Raw genomic sequence first — 18,177 nt, forward strand, 5'->3', positions numbered from 1 at the left:
AAGCCAAGTGGGAAAATTCGGAGTCTCAGGGACTGAGGCTAAGAATGACTACAGGACACATTTGCTGGCAGCTTATGATCTCAGTTTTAGAAAAGCCTTTTTCCCCAGTGCTTTATTTTTAATTTTTTTATTTTTTAATACACTGAAATGCAGCCTTAAGGGCCTGTGTTTTCCCCTGTAAGGACACTAAGCCAGGGTCTCCTGGATGGGTGCCATTAGGCTCACAAAGACAGAAAGTCACAACTTTAACACTCACTCAGAAGCATTTTATTTTGTTGGATTTGTAATTTTTTGGTTTTGAGACTGTCTTGCTCTGTAGCCCAAACTGGCCTTGAACTCATGAAAATCCTCCTGCCTCAGCCTGCCACGTGCTGAATTACAGGTGTGAGCCACCATACCTGGTCAGTTTTCTTAGCAGGTCAAAATCCACTAGTGGTGAGTGGTGGGTGTTCTCTGGGTCCATCAGCTTTTTTCTTTTCTGAAGCAAGAGCAAGCTTGAGCCTCTAGGACCAATTTAACTTAACAGGGTTGGGGGGGTTGGAGTAGACCCCCACATCTGCCCTTCTGATAGATTTCTTTGGCTTTAATGTGTTAGTCACCATAGTAACACCCATTTTTGCCCAGTGTGCCTCGTTGGGCCCCAGAGAAAGGTCCTATCGCCTCTCATCTACCATGAGGCAAGGAGGCTCCTTTCAAGGGTCTGCGAACTATACAAAGTCTGACTGAAGGGGTTTGGTTTACGTCTTCTATGATCTAGTCACCAGCAAATAGGACTTACCATGAAATTCACCCCTTCCCAAGACACCAAATGGTGACATTAAAAGGTGACAATTTATCTGAAAGACTCATCTCTGGCTATTAAAAGGTAAAAGCCCTGACACGGTTATCAGTCTTACCTTCATACTGTGTGTTCATACAGGAAAACAAGGAATGGAATGAACGGATAAATAAGCCACCCAGGGGCTCTTATGTGGTTTCATTTTTAAGCTTGCACATCGAAGTGCACATGTGTGACATAAGTTCGGGCTTGTTTCCTGTTGTCTGCATTGTACAAAGTCTGCTAAGTCAAGTTAAGCACATGTATGTCCTCAAACACTTTTATTGTTTTATAGTGAGAACATCCCAAACCCTTTCGTCCAGCACCATTGTTACCCCCAGTCATCCTGCTGAGAAACAGCACGCTGGCCCTTCTTGCCCCAGACAGTTGATAACTGAGCACACATTTCTTTTAACTCCTGGAAAGGCCAGACCTAAGATCTAGGAGTCACTTCCTGAGCTGGAAGAGTTTTATGTCAGCTCAACATAAACTGGAGTCATCAGTAAGGGAAAATGTCTCCATAAGAGTAGTCTGGAGGAAGCCTGCTGGGCATTCTCTTAATGAGAGGTTGGTGGGAAAGGTTCCAGTCCATCCTGGATGGGGCCTCCCCTGGGCTGGTGGTCCTAGGTTCTATATGAAAGCATGCTGAGCAAACTAGTAAGCAGCACCCTTCCATGATCTCTGTCTCAGTTCCTGGCTCCAGGTTCCTGCCCTGCTTTAGTTCCTGTCCTGGCTTCCTTCAGTGATGAACAGTGGTATAAAAGAGTAATCCAAACAAACCCTTTCCTCCCCACGTTGCTTTGCCCATAGGATTTCTTGACAGTGAAAAAAACCCTAAGTAGAAAACCTCGGCTGATACAGAGCCCTGAGAACAGCAGTATTAGTCAATGTATCCACACACTCCCAGCTAGAGAGAGAAACCACATCTATCCCGCAGGCTCCTTCCCTACATTCATTTGTAGATTATCCTCCCCCAGATACCAAATAAGCGGACAAGACAGAGCAGTCTAGCCAGGCATTTCATGGAAGAGCCATGTTCAATGAACAGTGAGAATACATCAGCTTGGAACATGAATTCAATCTAAAGACAACAAATTATTGACCAGCAGCTGTGGAAGAGAAAACTTGGCTGGCATTCAGGAGAGGGGACATGTGCTTGTCTAACCCACAGACCACAAATTCCAACCTCCCGGCTCCCTTTACTCACAGCAGGCACCGACTGGACATTAAAGCAGTGAGTTATTAGGCATCGATCAACTTCAGCATCCATGAACTCTGACGGGATTGTAGATTCTTCTGCATCCTCTATACCGTAAGAACGGAACAGAAAACCAACAACCTCCATAAGCCAAACTGCTCCTTACTCTCCAAGCAAACCTGGCTCTAGTACACCGCCACCTAGTGGTAAGAGCTGGTAGTGAAGTTGTGCCTAGACTCAAATTCAAAGCTAAGCACTTGAAATGAAAATTCAAGAGCAAAAAGGTCCTGCAGAGTTGTGCCTCCTGACACACCCAGCATCTGTTCTTCTTGGCCACTTCCAGGCGTCCCCAAAGAGGGACAGAAGCAGAATGAGAAGGAGCTTCAAGGTTATGATTGGGTCTTCATGGGATGCTGTTATGTGACTAGCTCAGGGTGTGCAGGACTTCACCCAAGGCACCCTCATGCTTTTACAGAGAATTTAGAGTCATAATTCTGCCACCTCTAAACATACCTGTTTCTCTTTTGAGGCTACTAGGAATCTCGCCGTCTTCTTTTCCAAGACCAAAGGAGACTTTTCTCAAAACAGGAGTCTGAAATGAAGGGGCCTTTTAAAAAACAGTTCTAAAGCTTATTCCACAGCAAGCTGATAAATTCGTGGAGTAGAGTATCTTCTATGGTCTTTTGCATGCTGTTCTTTCCAGCCTACAATCCCCTACAGTCACCCCTCCCCCAACCACCATCTTCTAGATCCACTCCGGTTGTTCAGTCACTCTCCCACGGTCTTTAGTCATCTGTCAGAACTTGAGTGTGTTCTTCAGTGTTTGCTTATTAGAAACCATATCCCTGATGCAGTAGCTCTGATGGGAGATGGGACTGTAAGACTTTTGTTTCTGAGTGCAGGCCTTCAGAGGCTAGACAGATGTCAGGGCAAAGGTCAAAGGTCACTACAGCATCCAAAGCTAAATGAACACTGTTTCTTTAACAGTGACCCAGCCTGTTGATGACATATAACAACATATGGACAACAGAACAGAGGTAGGAGGGGGATAAGGGGGAGGGGGGAGGAGAAGGGGGAGGGAGAAGAAAGGGGAGGGAGGAAGGAGGGGAGGAGGGAGGTGTGGGGAGGGAGGAAGAGGGAAAAGGGGGAAAAAGGGGAGGGAGAAGGGAGAGGGAAATAGAGGAAGGGGAGAGGGAGAGAGAGCAGGGGAGGGGGAGTGGAGAGGGGGAAGGGGAGAGGAAGACAGGGGAGAGGGGAGAGGGAAGAGGAGGAAGGGGAAGAAGGGGAGGTGGAGAAGGAGAAAGAAGAGGACGGGGAGGGGAAGGAAGAAAGAAAGAAAAAAGAAAAAACCTGGCAGACAGATTCTTCCAGCTTAAATTGATGTAAGGCCTGGAGTGACGTTTAATCCACATTTTCCTGGCATGTGGCTTTCTCAATGTGAGTCTGCACTGAACACCCAATAATGATCCTCCAATCCCCACCTTTTCTTACAGGAGTTCCTACTCCAGGAACTGTGGCTTCCTCTGGTGTAGACTCCAGCCCTCCACACCAAACCCATCTCAGTGTGGGGAGTGTGGAGATGTGCTGAGTTAATGGTGCTCACAAGTAAAGTGGCCCCTGTTGTAACATTCCAGAGAAGTCTTCCTAAGTGTTAGTGGTCCTTCCTCTCTCACCCTCATCCTCCTTGTGTACACCTTGAGAGCTTCATCTGTACAATACTTTATCATCTGTAAGATGCTTTAATATGTAACTCAAGCAAAGCAAAGGCTTCCTCCCGCACCTCCCTCCTTCCCTTCCTCTGGCCTTTTCATCCAGTTTCTTTGTCTGTTGTTTGATGTCCTCTTATCACAAATCTCATTGCGTTGCCTACTGTGTGAGGTGGGAAAACACCCGTGTGTGTGTGTGTGTGTGTGTGTGTGTGTGTGTGTGTGTGTGTGTGCACGCGCTGGGGAGTGTATAAGAAGTGGGATCAAGTGGAGAGACCACAGAATCTCAAGGCAGGTGCAGGGCATTTCTATCAGGAAAGACCTGTACAGAGCTGGGGACCTCCCTGCTGACTCCCACAGGATCAGGAGGAAAAGTCAAGAAGCCCTGCTGTCTCCGTGGGAGCATGGAAAGGAAGTCATAATACTGCATACAAGCTGCACTGTCCACAGTACATGCAATAAAGCCATGTAATGAGAAAGGGCCTTTGTGCCCTGTGTATCTAAGATAATGACACATGAGGAGGAGTTCAGATTGAACCCAGAACTCTCAAGTCTTCTTCTTGACCAAAGGATACATCAAAACTCAGGAGATTGAAAATACACTTTCAAATAAAGGAATTGAAGCCAGGCATGTTAGCACTGGCCTTTGATGCCAGCACTTTCAAGGCAGAGGCAAGTGGATCTCTGTGTTCAAGGCCAGCCTGGCCTACAGGGTGACTTCCAGGGCTATAGAGAGAATTCCTGTTTTTAAAAGAAAGAAAGAGGGATGGAGGAAGGAAGAAAGGGAAGAAAGAAAGAAAGAAAGAGAGAGAGACAGAGAGAGAGAGAGAGAGAGAGAGAGAGGAAAAAGCTAGGGAGAAAGAGGGAGGGGATGAGGAAAGAGGGGGAAGAGATAGATAGATAGATAGATAGATAGATAGATAGATAGATAGATAGACAGACAGACAGACAGACAGACCATCTGTTTGTCTTCTCCCAAAGCTCGAACAGCAGCTTGTGCTATGCCAAGTTGCTTAGCGAAGTGGATTTCTATTTTCTTTGCTTCTCTCTTGCTGATAACAATTGGCTGCTTCAGGTAAATGATGAACATCTTTATCCTACCGTTTTCTAACAAAAAAAAAAAAAAAAAAAAAAAAAAAAAAAGAAACCATGTCATATCAGGTATGTCAGTGTATTGAAAGTCGTTGTCAACTGTTCATAATTTTCTGCAACATGAATATGAAGTTATAGTAAATAGAAGTGACTTTGAAATTTTTATTTACACACACACACAAATACATAACTTAGAGGCCTACTATCTGAAAACATGATAAGTAGCATTTCATATGGTACCATTCCATCTCTCTCTCTCTCACTTTCTCTCTCTCTCTCTCTCCTGCTTCCCCCCCCCCCACAGTTCTAAAATTCAGTTTCCAATGTGCCAATATCCATCTCAACAGACATCTCAGAGACGTGCAAGCATCTGTGGAGATGCCTGGGTCTTACACAACAGCCTCGTCCATCATACTGCTGTGGCAAATCAATAGTCGGTTTCAAAACTTAAAATTACTTGGCTCAAAATAAAAGTTTAGTCTCCAAGAAAATAAAAAAACCACAATAAGTATAGGCTAGATAGATGCTAGATTTAGTAGTAAGGTCAGGAAAGAGCAGACAAAGCTAAGAGCCAAGTACATACCAAGGTAGGAAAAAGGAAAGGAAGGAAGAAAGGAAGGAAGAGGAAAAAAGAAAGAAAGAGAAGAAAGAGAAAAGGAGAGAAAGGGAGACATAGACAGGTCTTCTTTACCTGCATGGTCCAAGATGGTAACCTTCTTGAAACTATTGGCTAATTACAATCTACCATGGTCTGCCTATATAGAACTACATCAGACTGTAAAGGTTTTAATTCATACAACAGCACAACTATCTTTATCTTAATTACAAGTTAATATCTTTCAAAGAGTCAGTTAAATAGTGAATTAAAACTAATCCACAGGGTCCGTTCTTGCCCAGAGAGAGGGCTTTGTTACCGCCATCAGGACTCAGGACCTGGCCACAGATGCCTGAACACCCAGAAGAGCCTCACAAGCGCTCTCCCACCTGAGCCCACAATGAACCTGCCACCACCAACCCCCCCCCACACACCAGCTATCCAGGGAGGGAATGCCAGGAACTCTGAATAGTGTGGTGTTCTCTGGGAATGGTCCCTGCCAGTCCAGAGAGAGAGAGCCAGGTCACCGCCATCAGAACTCAGAGCCTGCATTCAGACTGTTAAGCTCCCAGAAGAGTCTCAGAAGCACTCTCCCACCCAAACCCACAGAGACAGACCTGAGTCACCGCCATCAAAACTCAGTGCCTGTCTGCAAAGAGCTGAACACCCAGGAGCAATCTCCCCCCTGAGCCCACAGGCCCTCAGACCCACAGGAGAGACAAGTTCTAGTCAGAGACAGCAAGATCACTGAACATCACAGATAACAAGTTGGCAAGAGGAAAGCGCAAGAACCTAAGCAATGGAAACCAAGACAACCTGGCAACAGCAGAACCCAGTTCTCCCACCACAGTAAGTAGTAGATTTCCCAACACACCCCAACACACCTGAAAAACAAGATATGGACTTAAAATCATACTTCATGATGATGATGGAGTTCCTTGAGAAGTGCATGAATAACTCCATTAAACAATTAGAAGAGAACCAGGAGAACACATGTAAACAAGTAGAAGCCCTTAAAGAGGAAACACAAAAATCACTCAAAGAGCTACAGGAACACACAACCAAACAGATGAAGGAATTGAAAACAGAAATAGAAACAAAGAAATCACAAAAGTAGACAACCCTGGAGATAAAGAACCTAGGAAAGAAATTAGGAGTCATAGGCGCAAGCATCACCAACAGACTACAGGAGATGAAAGAGAGAATCTCAGGGGCAGAAGATAACATAGAAAACATTGACACAATAGTCCGAGAAAATGTAAAAAATAAAAATCTCCTAACCCAAAACATCCAGGAAATCCAGGACACAATGAGAAGACCAAACCTAAGGACAATAGGAGTAGAAGAGGACAAAGACTCCTAACTAAAAGGCACAGTAAATATCTTCAACTAAATCAGAGAAGAAAACGTCCCTACCCTTAAGAATGAGGTGACAGTGAACATACTAGAAGCCTACAGAACTCCAAATAGGTTGGACCAAAAAAGAAACTCCTCCAGACACATAATAGTCAAAACACCAAATGTTCAAAACAAAGAAAAAATACTAAAAACAGTAAGGGAAAAAGGACAAGTAACATATAAAGGCAGACCAATCAGAATTATACCAGACTTCTTAACAGTGACTGTGAAAGCTAGAAGATCCTGGACAGATGTCATACAAACCCTAAGAGAAAACAAATGCCAGCCCAGGTAACATATCCAGCAAAACTCTCAATTGCCATAGATGGAGAAAGTAAGATATTTCAGGACAAAACCAAATTTATACAATATTTGTCCACAAACCTAGCCTACAGAGAATAATAGAAGGGAAAATCCAACACAAAGAGGGAAACTACACCCTATGAAAAGCAAGAAAATAAGCAAGAAAACCAAAAGAGGAAAAGCACACAAACACTATTCTACCCCTAACAACAAAACTAGCAGGAAACAACAATCACTATTCCTTGATATCTCTTAATGCCAATGGACTTAATTGCCCCCCAAAAGTGACATAGACTATTACACTGGGTATGTAAACAGGACTCAGCATTTTGCTGCATATAGGAAACTCATTTCAGAGACAAAAACAGACACTACCTCAGAGTAAAAGGCTGGGGGGAAAAAAACCTTCCAAACAAGTGGTCCCAAGAAACAAACTGGAGTAGCCATACTAATATCAAATAAAATAGATTTTCAACCAAAAGTTATCAAAAAGATAAGAAAAGACACTTTTTACTCATTACAGGGAAAAAAATCTATCAAGATGAACTCTTAGTCCTGAACATATATACTCCAAATACAAGGGCACCCAGATTCATAAAAGAAACCTCACTAAAGCTCAAACCATGTATTGCAACACACACAATAATAGTGGGAGAGTTCAACACCCCACTCTCATCAATGGACAGATCATGGAAGCAGAAACTGAACAAGGATACAGTGAAACTAACAGAGGTTATAAACCAAATGGTTTAACAGACATCTATAGAATATTTTATCCTAAAACAAAAGAATATACCTTCTTCTCAGCAGCTCATGGCACCTTCTCCAAAATTGACCATATAGTCAGTCACAAAACAAGCCTCAATAGATATAAGAAGATTGAAATACTCCCATGCATCCTGTCAGATCACCATGGACTAAGTAAGGCTGGTCTTCAGCAACAAAAACAACAAAAAGCCCACATATACTTGGAAGCTGAACAATACTCTACTCAATGATAACATGGTCAAGGAAGAAAGAAAGAAAGAAATTAAGGATTTTTTTTTTTTTTTAGAATTTAACAAAAATGAAGGCACAACATACCCAAACATATGGGATGCAATGAAAGCAGTACTAAGAGGAAAACTCATAGTTGAGTGCCTCCAAAAAGAAACAGGAGAGAGCATACACTAGCAGCTTGACAGCACAGTTGAAAGCTCTAGAACAAATAGAAGCAGATACACTCAAGAGGAGTAGACAACAGGAAATAATCAAACTCAGAGCAGAAATTAACCAAGTAGAAACAAAAATAACTATACAAAGAATCAACAGAACCAAGAGCTGGTTCTTTGAGAAAATCAGCAAGATCGATAAACCCTTAGCCAGACTAACTAGAGGGCACAGAGAGAGTATCCAAATTAACAAAATCAGAAATGAAAGGGGAGACATAACAAAAGCTGAGGAAGTTCAAGAAATCATCAGATCCTACTACAAAAGCCTATACTCAACAAAACTGGGAAGTCTAGAGGAAATGAACAATTTTCTAACAGATATTATGTACCAAAGCTAAAATAAGATCAGATAAAACATCTAAACAGTCCAATAACTCCTAAAGAAATAGAAGCAGTCATCAAAAGCCTCACAAGCAAAAACAGTCCAGGACCAGATTGGTTCAATGCAGAAGACATAATACAACACTCTCTGAACTATTTAGAAACAGAAAGAACACTACCCAGCTTGTTCTTTGAAGCCACAATTATGCTAATACCTAAACCACACAAAGACCCTACAAAGAAAGAGAACTTCAGACCACTTTCCCTCATGAACAAATATACTCAATAAATTGAGCAGAAATAATAAATAAAATTCTTGCAAACTGAATCCCAGAACACATCTAAATAATGATTTACCATGATCAAGTAGACTTCATCCTAGGGAAGCAGGGATGGTTCAATATAATGTAATCCACCATATAGACAAACTCAAAGGATAAAAACCACATGATTATCTCACTAGGTGCTGAGAAAAAATTTGACAAAACTCAATACCCCTTCATGTAAAAAGTCTTGGAAAAATCGGGAATTAAAGGCCCATATCTAAACATAGTAAAAGCAATATACAGCAAACCAGTTGCCAACATCAAACTAAATAATAAGAAACTGAAAGCAATCCCACTAAACTGAGGGACTAGACAAAGCTGCCCACTCTCCCCCTACAAATACAATATAGTACTGGAAGTCCTGGCCAGAGAAATTAGACAGCAAAAGGAAGTCAAAGGGATACAAGTTGAAAAGGAAGTAGTCAAAATATCGCTATTTTATGGTGACATGTGATCCCAAAACTCCCCCCAGAGAAGTCCTACAGTTGATAAACAACTTCAGCAAAGTAGCTGGATATAAAATTAAATCAGTAGCCTTCCTCTACTCAAAGAATAAACATGCTAAGAAAGAAATTAGGGGAAAAACGCCCTTCACAGTAGTCACAAATAATATGAAATACATCTTTGTGACCCTAACTAAGCAAGCAAAAGATCTTAATGACAAGAACTTCAAATTTCTAAAGAAGAAAATTAAAGAAGACCTCAGAAGGTGGAAATATCTTCCATGTTCATGGATTAGAAGGATCAACATTGTAAAAATGGCCATCTTGCCAAAAGCAATCTACAGATTCAATGCAATCCCCATCAAAATTCTAACACAATTTTTCATAGAGTTAGAAAGAACAATTTTCAAATTCATTTGGAATAACAAAAAAACCTAGGATAGTGAAAACTATTGTCAACAATAAAAAAAACTTCCAGGAGAATTACCATCCCTAACTTCAAGCTATATTACAGATCAATGGTGATAAAAACTGCATGATATTGGTATAGAGATAGATTAATGGAACAGAATTGAAGACCCAGAAATAAACCCACACACCTATGGTCAACTTGATCTTTGACAAAAGAACTAAAAACATTGAATGGAGAAAGGACCACATCTTCAACAAATGGTGTTGTTTCAACTGACAGTCAGCATACAAAAGAATGTAAATCGACCCATTCTTATCTCCAACAAAGCTCAAATGCAAGTGAATCAAAGACCTCTACATAAAACCAGGTACACTGAAACTATTAGAAGAGAAAGTGGGGAAGAGCTTTGAACACATAGGCACAGAACACCAATGGCTTATGCTCTAAGATCAAGAATCAAGAAATGGAACCTCATGAAATTACAAAGTTTCTGTAAGGCTAAGGACACTGTCAAGAAGATAAAACAGCAGCAAACAGAATGGGAAAGGATCTTTACCAGTCCCACATCTGATAGAGGTCTACTATCCAATATATACAAAGAACTCAAGAAGTTAGACTCCAGAGAATCAAACAATCCTATTTTAAAAAATGGGGTATAGAACTAAACAAAGAATTCTCAACTGAGGAATACTGAATGGCCAAGAAGCACCTAAAGAAATGCTCAACATCCCTAGTCATCAGGGAAATGCAAATCAAAACAACCCTGAAATTTCACCTCACACTAGTAAGAATGGCTAAGACCAAAAACTCAGGTGACAGCAGATGCTGGAGAGGAAGCGGAGAAAGAACAGTCCTCCATTGTTGGTGGGGTTCCAAGCCTGTACAACCACTCTGAAAATCAGTCTGGTGGTTCCTCAGAAAATTGGACATAATACTACCTGAAGGCCCAGCTATTCCACTCCTGGGCATATACCCAAAAGACACTCCAACATAGAACAAGAACACTGCTCCACCATGTTCATAGCAGCCTTATTTATAATAGCCAGAAGCTGGAAAGAACCCAGCTGTCCTTCAACAGAGGAATCGATACAGAAAGTGTGGTACATTTACACAATGGAGTACTACTCAGCTATTAGAAACAACGACTTTACGAAATTCCTAGGCAAATGGGTGGAACTAGAAACTATCATCTCGAGTGAGGCAACCCAGTCACAAAAGAACCCACATGGAATGCACTCACTAATAAGCGGATACTAGCCCCAGAAAGCTCTGAATACCCAAGAAGAAACTCACACACCTTATGAAGCTCAAAAAGAAGGAAGGCCAAAATGGGGATGCCTCAGTTCTTTTTAGAAGGGAGAATAAAACACTCATAGGAGGAAATACAAGGTCAAATAGAGGAGCAGGGATTGAAGAAAAAATTATTCAGAGGCTGCCTCATCTTGGGATCCACCTCATATGCAGCCACCAAACCCAAGCACTATTGCTGATGCCAAGAAGTGCTTTCTGGCAGGATCCAGATATGGATGCCTCCTCAGGGGCTCTGCCAGAGTCATACAGATACAACTGGGCATGCTTGCAGCTAACCATTGGGATGAACACAGAGGACCCCAATGAAGGTGCTAAAGACAGGACTGAAGGAGCTGAAAGGGGTTGCAACCTCATGGGAAGAACAACATTATCAACCAACCAAACCCTCCACAACTTCCATTGACTAAAACACCAACCATTGAGCACACATAGAGAGACCCATGGCTCCAGTTGTTTATGTAGCAGAGGATAGCAGTGTCTGGCATCAATGTTAGAAGAGACCTTTGGTCCAGAGAGGGCACATTTTTCCCAATTTAGAGGATTTCCAAGGCACTGAGGTGGAGAGGGTGATTAGAAGATTCACCTTCATGGAGACAAGTGGAGGGAGATGGGGATGGGAGGGGGGAAGGAGAAAACATTTCAAAAGTACAGAGAGTATCTAATAAAAAGAAAAAAAAAAACGAATCCACTCTTTGACTTAATGAAGCTAAGAGACTATTTCAAATATTTCTTGGTTGTCTAGTGCTTACAAACTTGACGTGCTCACTACCTCAGGCTGAGTTAATTCCCATTCAGAGAAGCTTCTCTTCTGAGTCTGGAGAGACAGCTCAAAGGTCAAGAGGGAACTTGTTTTATTCTTTCAAAAGACCCAAATTCTGTTCCCAGAACCCACACCAGGCAGCTCACAAACACCTCCAGAACCTCCGATGCCCTCTTTTGGCCTCTGAAGACATCCACACACATGCAAGCATTCCTGGACACAGAGACGAACATACACATAAAATTAACCTTTTAAAATAAAAGAGACTGCAAATAACTAAACATCACAACATCAACAGAAGCCACAGTTGAAGCTTCCTGGGAAGGCGTTCACATCTTACCTGTAATGATGAATTTGACCATGGCTTCCTTCAAAAGTTGTACTGGCTCCCACAGAGCACTCTTGGGGGTGGGGGGAATGAGGGAAAGTCATGAATGCATAATCATTTTTACACAAAGAATTCTTAAATGCTTAGGCCTGCTGGGAATGAATCCTAGTTACCTCTGCATTATCTATGTAAAAGGTCACGCTCTGGCTTCCTAGGTTGAAATCAATCCAAAATTCCTCTAATTTCTCATCTGCTGGTTTTCTCATCTGTGGGAGAATTTCAGCAAAAGTTATACGGGAATTTCATGTCAAAGGGTCTGATTTAAATTACTCACTAACCATGCTCCTAGAACAGAACTACCCTCAGCTCTTAGTACCAAAACCCCATGTAAATCAGAAGTGGGTCTCGGTCTCGTACTCCAAGCCCTTTCCAGGAAGATTCCCATTGTCCTCAGAATATCTACCAGACACTTAAATGTGTTACAGGACTTTACCCACACACATTCTTCCCTTGGTGAAAATCATGAAGGTAGAGGAAACCTGTTGACTCTGTAGTAAGCCACACTGAATACTGATGGAAACTCCTAACAAGTTAGATGTTGTGAGCAAGGGAGTGGTGATCCGGTGTCCGGCTTATCATCAGTCAGGGAACAGCTAGTAGTTGAGCTCAGATTGCTTTTGCTTTTATCATTAAAAGATATACACTCATAGTATAAGTCAAGATTTCAGCAATGCGGTGTTCTGGAAAGAATAAACAACTTTTCTGTCCAACTTCCCATAGGCATCTGCCCAGAGGCTCCTCCTGCAATGCCTGCGATCCTCCCTAGAGGCATTCTTGACGAACGCCAGAAGTCCAGGCTAAGACCACTTATCTGAAATGCTTAGACCAGAGCAGTTCTGATTTTGGAACATCTGCATGTACATAAAGGGAAGGGACTCATTCATACTGCAAACAGACACTCACTCCTCTCCTGGGGGAAATGTATACAGTACTTCATATACACTTGTATTCTACTTGTGCCTTGCATGAAGACAGGCATGGGAAATTTTATGGTTTTTCTGCATCATATTAACTGTGTGTTTGCATTCGCATGAGTGCATGCCATGACATACACCTGAGGGTCGGAGAACTTGCAGGAGCCAGTTTGCCCCTACCATGCATCTCTCAGGGACTAAATTCAGGTCAGTGGGCTTGGCAAAAGCACCCTTTATCTGATGGACATCTCCGTGGGCCGTGAGGCTTTCCCTCCTTTTTGTGTGCTAGTGTGTTTATGTGTGTGTACATGGGTGTGTACATGGGTGTGTACATGGGTGTTGAACCTCAAGTAGCTTCTAACTTTCTATTCCGTATACAGGACTCTTGCCAAAAATTCCTTAGGATCTATTTGCTTGGCCAGTGAGTCCAGGGGTCCTCCTGTCTCAGTGCAGACTGGAGTACCCAGAACTAGAATTACAAATGGATACTACCACTCCTAGCTTTAAAAAAAAAAAAGTATTATTTTTAAGGATTAAACTCCTGTCTTCATGCTCATGAGGAAGGTGCATTTCTGACTATGTTCTGAAGTCCTAATCTTTCCATTTGATACCATGGAGCACTCAGTAGGTCAGGCTCTTTGGGACATGTTAGAACTTTGGCATAGGATATTCAACCTTATGCATAATGCCTTTATCCCTCAACAGTGGACCAGATTCACTATGCTAGAACCCACTTTTTAGTGAATAGGATTCTTTGGACAATTTTTCTCTCCATTACTCAGGCCTACCACAGTGGCCACAGAGATGAACAAAGAGCTTCTCCACAATACACACACTAAAAGCCAGTACAAGGTGCTAGCCGAAGAGCCCAGATTTAACCAGATGGCAGCCTGGCAACTCTGGCAAGAATGACCAAAGACTAAAATCCTCAGGGACATGACAGGCAAGCATCCATAATTCAGCTGTGGGAAGAAAGAACTTTGTGTTGTGAGTTGAAAAGCTCAGCCCCAAGAGCCATGAAGCAGTCCCTGAACCCATGACAAAGAAATGATCAGAATGGTTAGTGAAGACAAGACCTCAGCTGAGCCACGGTTCTACGTAAGTAGGTGCATTTCACCTCGAAGCCGTGACACCGTTGCTTGGAATCCCGTTATGTGAAAAACCCTTTTTCTAGAACCCCCAAAAGATGAAAAAAAGAAACTAGTTAGCCTTAGTCTCCAAAGTATGAGGAAGAGCGGGAGCTAGAAGGCACACTCTGGTGCCATGGAGTGTGATCTACGATGGCACCTAATTCAGAAAGATCGTTTGCACCAACGTGCCTTGAACTACAGCGCACAGAGTGCAGTACAGGAAAGCGGACTAGTTGCTAGGAAAAGAGGGAGAGAGATTATTAGATAGATGGGGAATTAAGAGAACCTTGGCTCTTCACCTTCCGGTTCAGTCATGAGTAATGTTCCCTGTGAACAGGTAAAGTGCAACGAGGGTCTGACACTCACAATTTCAACTCTGAGACCCCTCCCTCCCAGGACAGCCACAGACCCCTTTAAACTTTGTGAAAACACATCCTGGTTATGTCATGAACTGATCAGCTTGAAGGGAAAGTCACTAAGAGAAGTTAGCATCCCTTTTGAAAAGACTCCTCTGTGTGCCCAGTGCCTGAGGAGTGACAGCCAGGGTTATTCTGACCTCTACATATCTGTGGCTGCGCACATGAACATACATGCACATACAAGTAAATAGCCCCACAGAGTACTCACAGCAAAAGTCTGACCTAACTGTGCAAACCTAATAGTGTTTCATTCCACGCCATCTTTATGAAGAGAGAGGGAGCGGGAATCACAGACCTACCTCCCGTGTGGAGAGAGGGAGCGGGCTCGCAGACCTACCTCCTGAGCATCAGCAAAAGCAGCCAAGCATGGGAATGAGTAGACCCTGCAAAACACCTCACAATGGAAATCAAAATGACCTGGAGATGCCTTATCGTTTTCACCACTATGGCAGGCTGGAAAGTCCCTCATACACAGGATTTGTGAGGGGCTTCAGCTCTGCAAATAAAGATCTACTGTAGTGAGATTTCACCTCCAGTGGACAGTTTATAAATCAGGATTGTTGGCATTCATTTCAGAAAAAAAAAATCACTTACTCCTAATTCCTAAAGAACAGTGTGAATTTGACAAATATTGTCTCATCAAAAAGTTCCCTGTCCATGAGATGCCTATCCTTGGGCACCTTTGGTCTTTTCAAAATTACTCTTTGAGAAATCCAAGAACTCTCAGGAAAGGAAAGTGTTGAGAGCACTTGTTGGGTCCAGTTCCTACCATGTGTGTTGGGAACCTGGGTCCAGTTCCCAACACACATGGTAGCTCACGACTATCTCTAACTCCAGATCCAGGCGACCCCATACCCTCCAGGTACACATCTGGTATATATACACAGAGGTTCAACGCTCATACACATAAAATAAATACATTTGAAACAAAACAAATCTAAACAAACAAAAACCCACCCACTTCAGCCTCCCACATACTAGGATCACATGTGTGAGCCACCGTACCAGGCTCTTCCTAGATTTCTAACCAATTAACCACTTGGTTCTACTAGTAAAATGTTGATCCTGTACACTCTTAAAATTAAAAAGATCGTAATCTTAACATATCATACAATATCATAACTTTCCTATAAAATATTCCCAAAGACACATACCTTCTCTGGTCACCGAGTCTGCTATTCAGGAAATTGAGAAACTGCCGACAGTCCTAAAATAAGCAATGTGAGTCTTACATTTAGAAGCACACTACCTTGACCACCATCCTGGCCAGCCATAAGATTCACAAGGATTCACTGCTTTGTGCTCAAAAAGAAGGTTGTAGGCAAGCTGCCTCTTCTTACCCTCAGCATTATCTACTCAGCTGAAGAATACTTAGGGCTCAAAAGCCAATGCATGACAGGTTCATTGGGGCGAAAAAGTGAACAAGAAAAATAGACTAATTCATACCACATACTTCCCTGATACCTGCCTAACACAAGCCGTACGACCTATCAGTTTTGAGAGAATTCATGTGGACATATTCCCCATGCCTTTCCTTTGTAGATCACCTAATGCCATGTTCTCCAAGAACAAAGACCACCTCTAGAATTATAAATAACAGCCATCAAGGCAGTGACTGCTTTGCCCTGACATCCTAAGGACAAAGAGGTACCCGGCTCCAGTTCTACTCTGTCTTCATTTTTTTTGTTTCCAAGGACTGGCTGTTGTCACCAAACTTTTCTCACACTTCAAATATGTATTTGGCCCTCAATAGACATGACCAACATAAGACTTTAATTTAAAATCAATTCAGTAGAGAAGCTGGTTGAATGGGAGGTTGCTGGAGAGATGGTTTTGGAAACAGGGTAATTTCTCTATTCTCATCATCTGTAGAGACAGATGAGCAGTGTATGTTGCCCACAACATCCCAGGCACTTTGGTGTCTGTCTGTCTCCCCGCCTTCCCCTGCTAGCTAGTTTTATGTGAAGTTGACACAAGCTGGAGCCATCTTAGATGAGGGAACCTCAATTGGGAAGATTGACTTTATAAAAGCCATTGAATTCACAATTTGTCTCCTGGCTCAGTTCCCTCTAAAGAAGCTCCATATTTATCTGCCCACATGTCCCGTATATTATTTTGTAGGCAGTTTGAAGGGCATTTTCTTAGTTATTGATGTGGGAGGACCCAGCCCAGTATTTGGGGAGATGCTACCCCCTGAGCTGGTGGCACTAGGTACTGTAAGAAGATCAGCTAAGCCAAGAGGGGTAAACCAGTAAGCACCACTCCACAGCCTCTACATCAGCTTCTGCTTCCTGCCTAGTTTGAGTTCCTGCTTTGGCTCCCATCAATGAGTTGTAATTCAGGAAATAAAAGCCAAATAAACCCTCTCTTACTTGCCCAAGTTGCTTTTGTTTGTGGTGTTTTATAATAGCAATAGTAACCCTATCTAAGAAACTCCCATTTTAAGGTAGGATTTATTCCCACTTGACAGATGCAATAGACTTCACCAGTCCATGTCCTTATTCATGTCACCTAAGTTCATGCACACATCACCTAAGTCAAACAGGTTGAACTCTAACTTGAGGTAAAACTCAAAACCAAAAAAGTCCCTGGATCGTGACCTTTCCCGAACATATGGGAAAGGTTCAAATTTAGTCCAGTGTAAGTCATGTGATGATCCTGATTACACACTGGTGTTGATTAGAAGGCTTCATTAAAATGAGCACTCAATATGAATTTTACTTTTCCTGAAACCCTCACCCTGATTGAAAGGCATGTGAGAAAGAATAAAGGAAATGGCACTAGCAATTGGAGGAGGGGCTGGAGAGATGGCTCAGTGGTTAAGAGCACTGACTGTTCTTCCAGAGGTCCTGAGTTCAATTCCCAGCAACCACATGGTGGCTCATAACCATTTGTAATGCCCTCTTTCAGTATGTCTGAAGACAGCAACAGTGTACTCATATAAAAAGAAAAGAAAAAGAAAAATCAAGGGGAAAAAAATCTATAATTTATTTTTTTAGAAAGCAATTGGAGGAGGAAGGTAGAGACAAAGCCAAAAGCTATTTTTGTGCCCTTTGAGAACAATCATACTAAGCTTATTGCAGAAAACAAACTAAGCTACCAACTGCCGAAAACCTCTGTCCTTCCCACGGCAGCAACAGGGTCACTCTATAGTCTCACCACCCTAGTGCAATTACCAATGCCAGCCACCCATCGTGGTCACAGAGTCCCTCTTCACAGCTCCAATCTTTTCTCTTTATTCTTCAAGTGTATCCCTACTCTTCAGGGGCCATTCAAAATCTCCACCTGCTCCCAAATGTTTTCCTTGCCTGAACCCATCAAATTCACAGTTGGCCTCCTGGTCGATTCCCTCTAAAGAGCCCTGTACGCATCTTCTCCTGTGTCCTCTAAGCATTTTGCTTATGCACCTTCAAATTGTTTCACTCACAAGGGC

The 18,177-nt window shown here is 42.5% G+C and overlaps 1 protein-coding gene across 1 annotated transcript in view; it reads right to left on the reverse strand.

The window, feature by feature from the left end:
- Positions 1-18,177, reverse strand: part of SYCP2L (synaptonemal complex protein 2 like) — a gene marked incomplete at both ends in the record, with an annotated part of 49,970 nt that overhangs the window by 19,190 nt on the left and 12,603 nt on the right. The window contains 7 exon segments of the mRNA XM_080939648.1: positions 2,004-2,122; positions 2,529-2,622; positions 4,683-4,828; positions 12,234-12,294; positions 12,395-12,487; positions 15,082-15,127; positions 15,899-15,951. Of these exon segments, the coding sequence (XP_080795774.1) occupies positions 2,004-2,122; positions 2,529-2,622; positions 4,683-4,828; positions 12,234-12,294; positions 12,395-12,487; positions 15,082-15,127; positions 15,899-15,951 (612 nt within the window).

Source organism: Micromys minutus, assembly GCF_963924665.1.
Source record: "Micromys minutus genome assembly, chromosome: 1".
Classification (NCBI taxonomy): domain Eukaryota; kingdom Metazoa; phylum Chordata; class Mammalia; order Rodentia; family Muridae; genus Micromys; species Micromys minutus.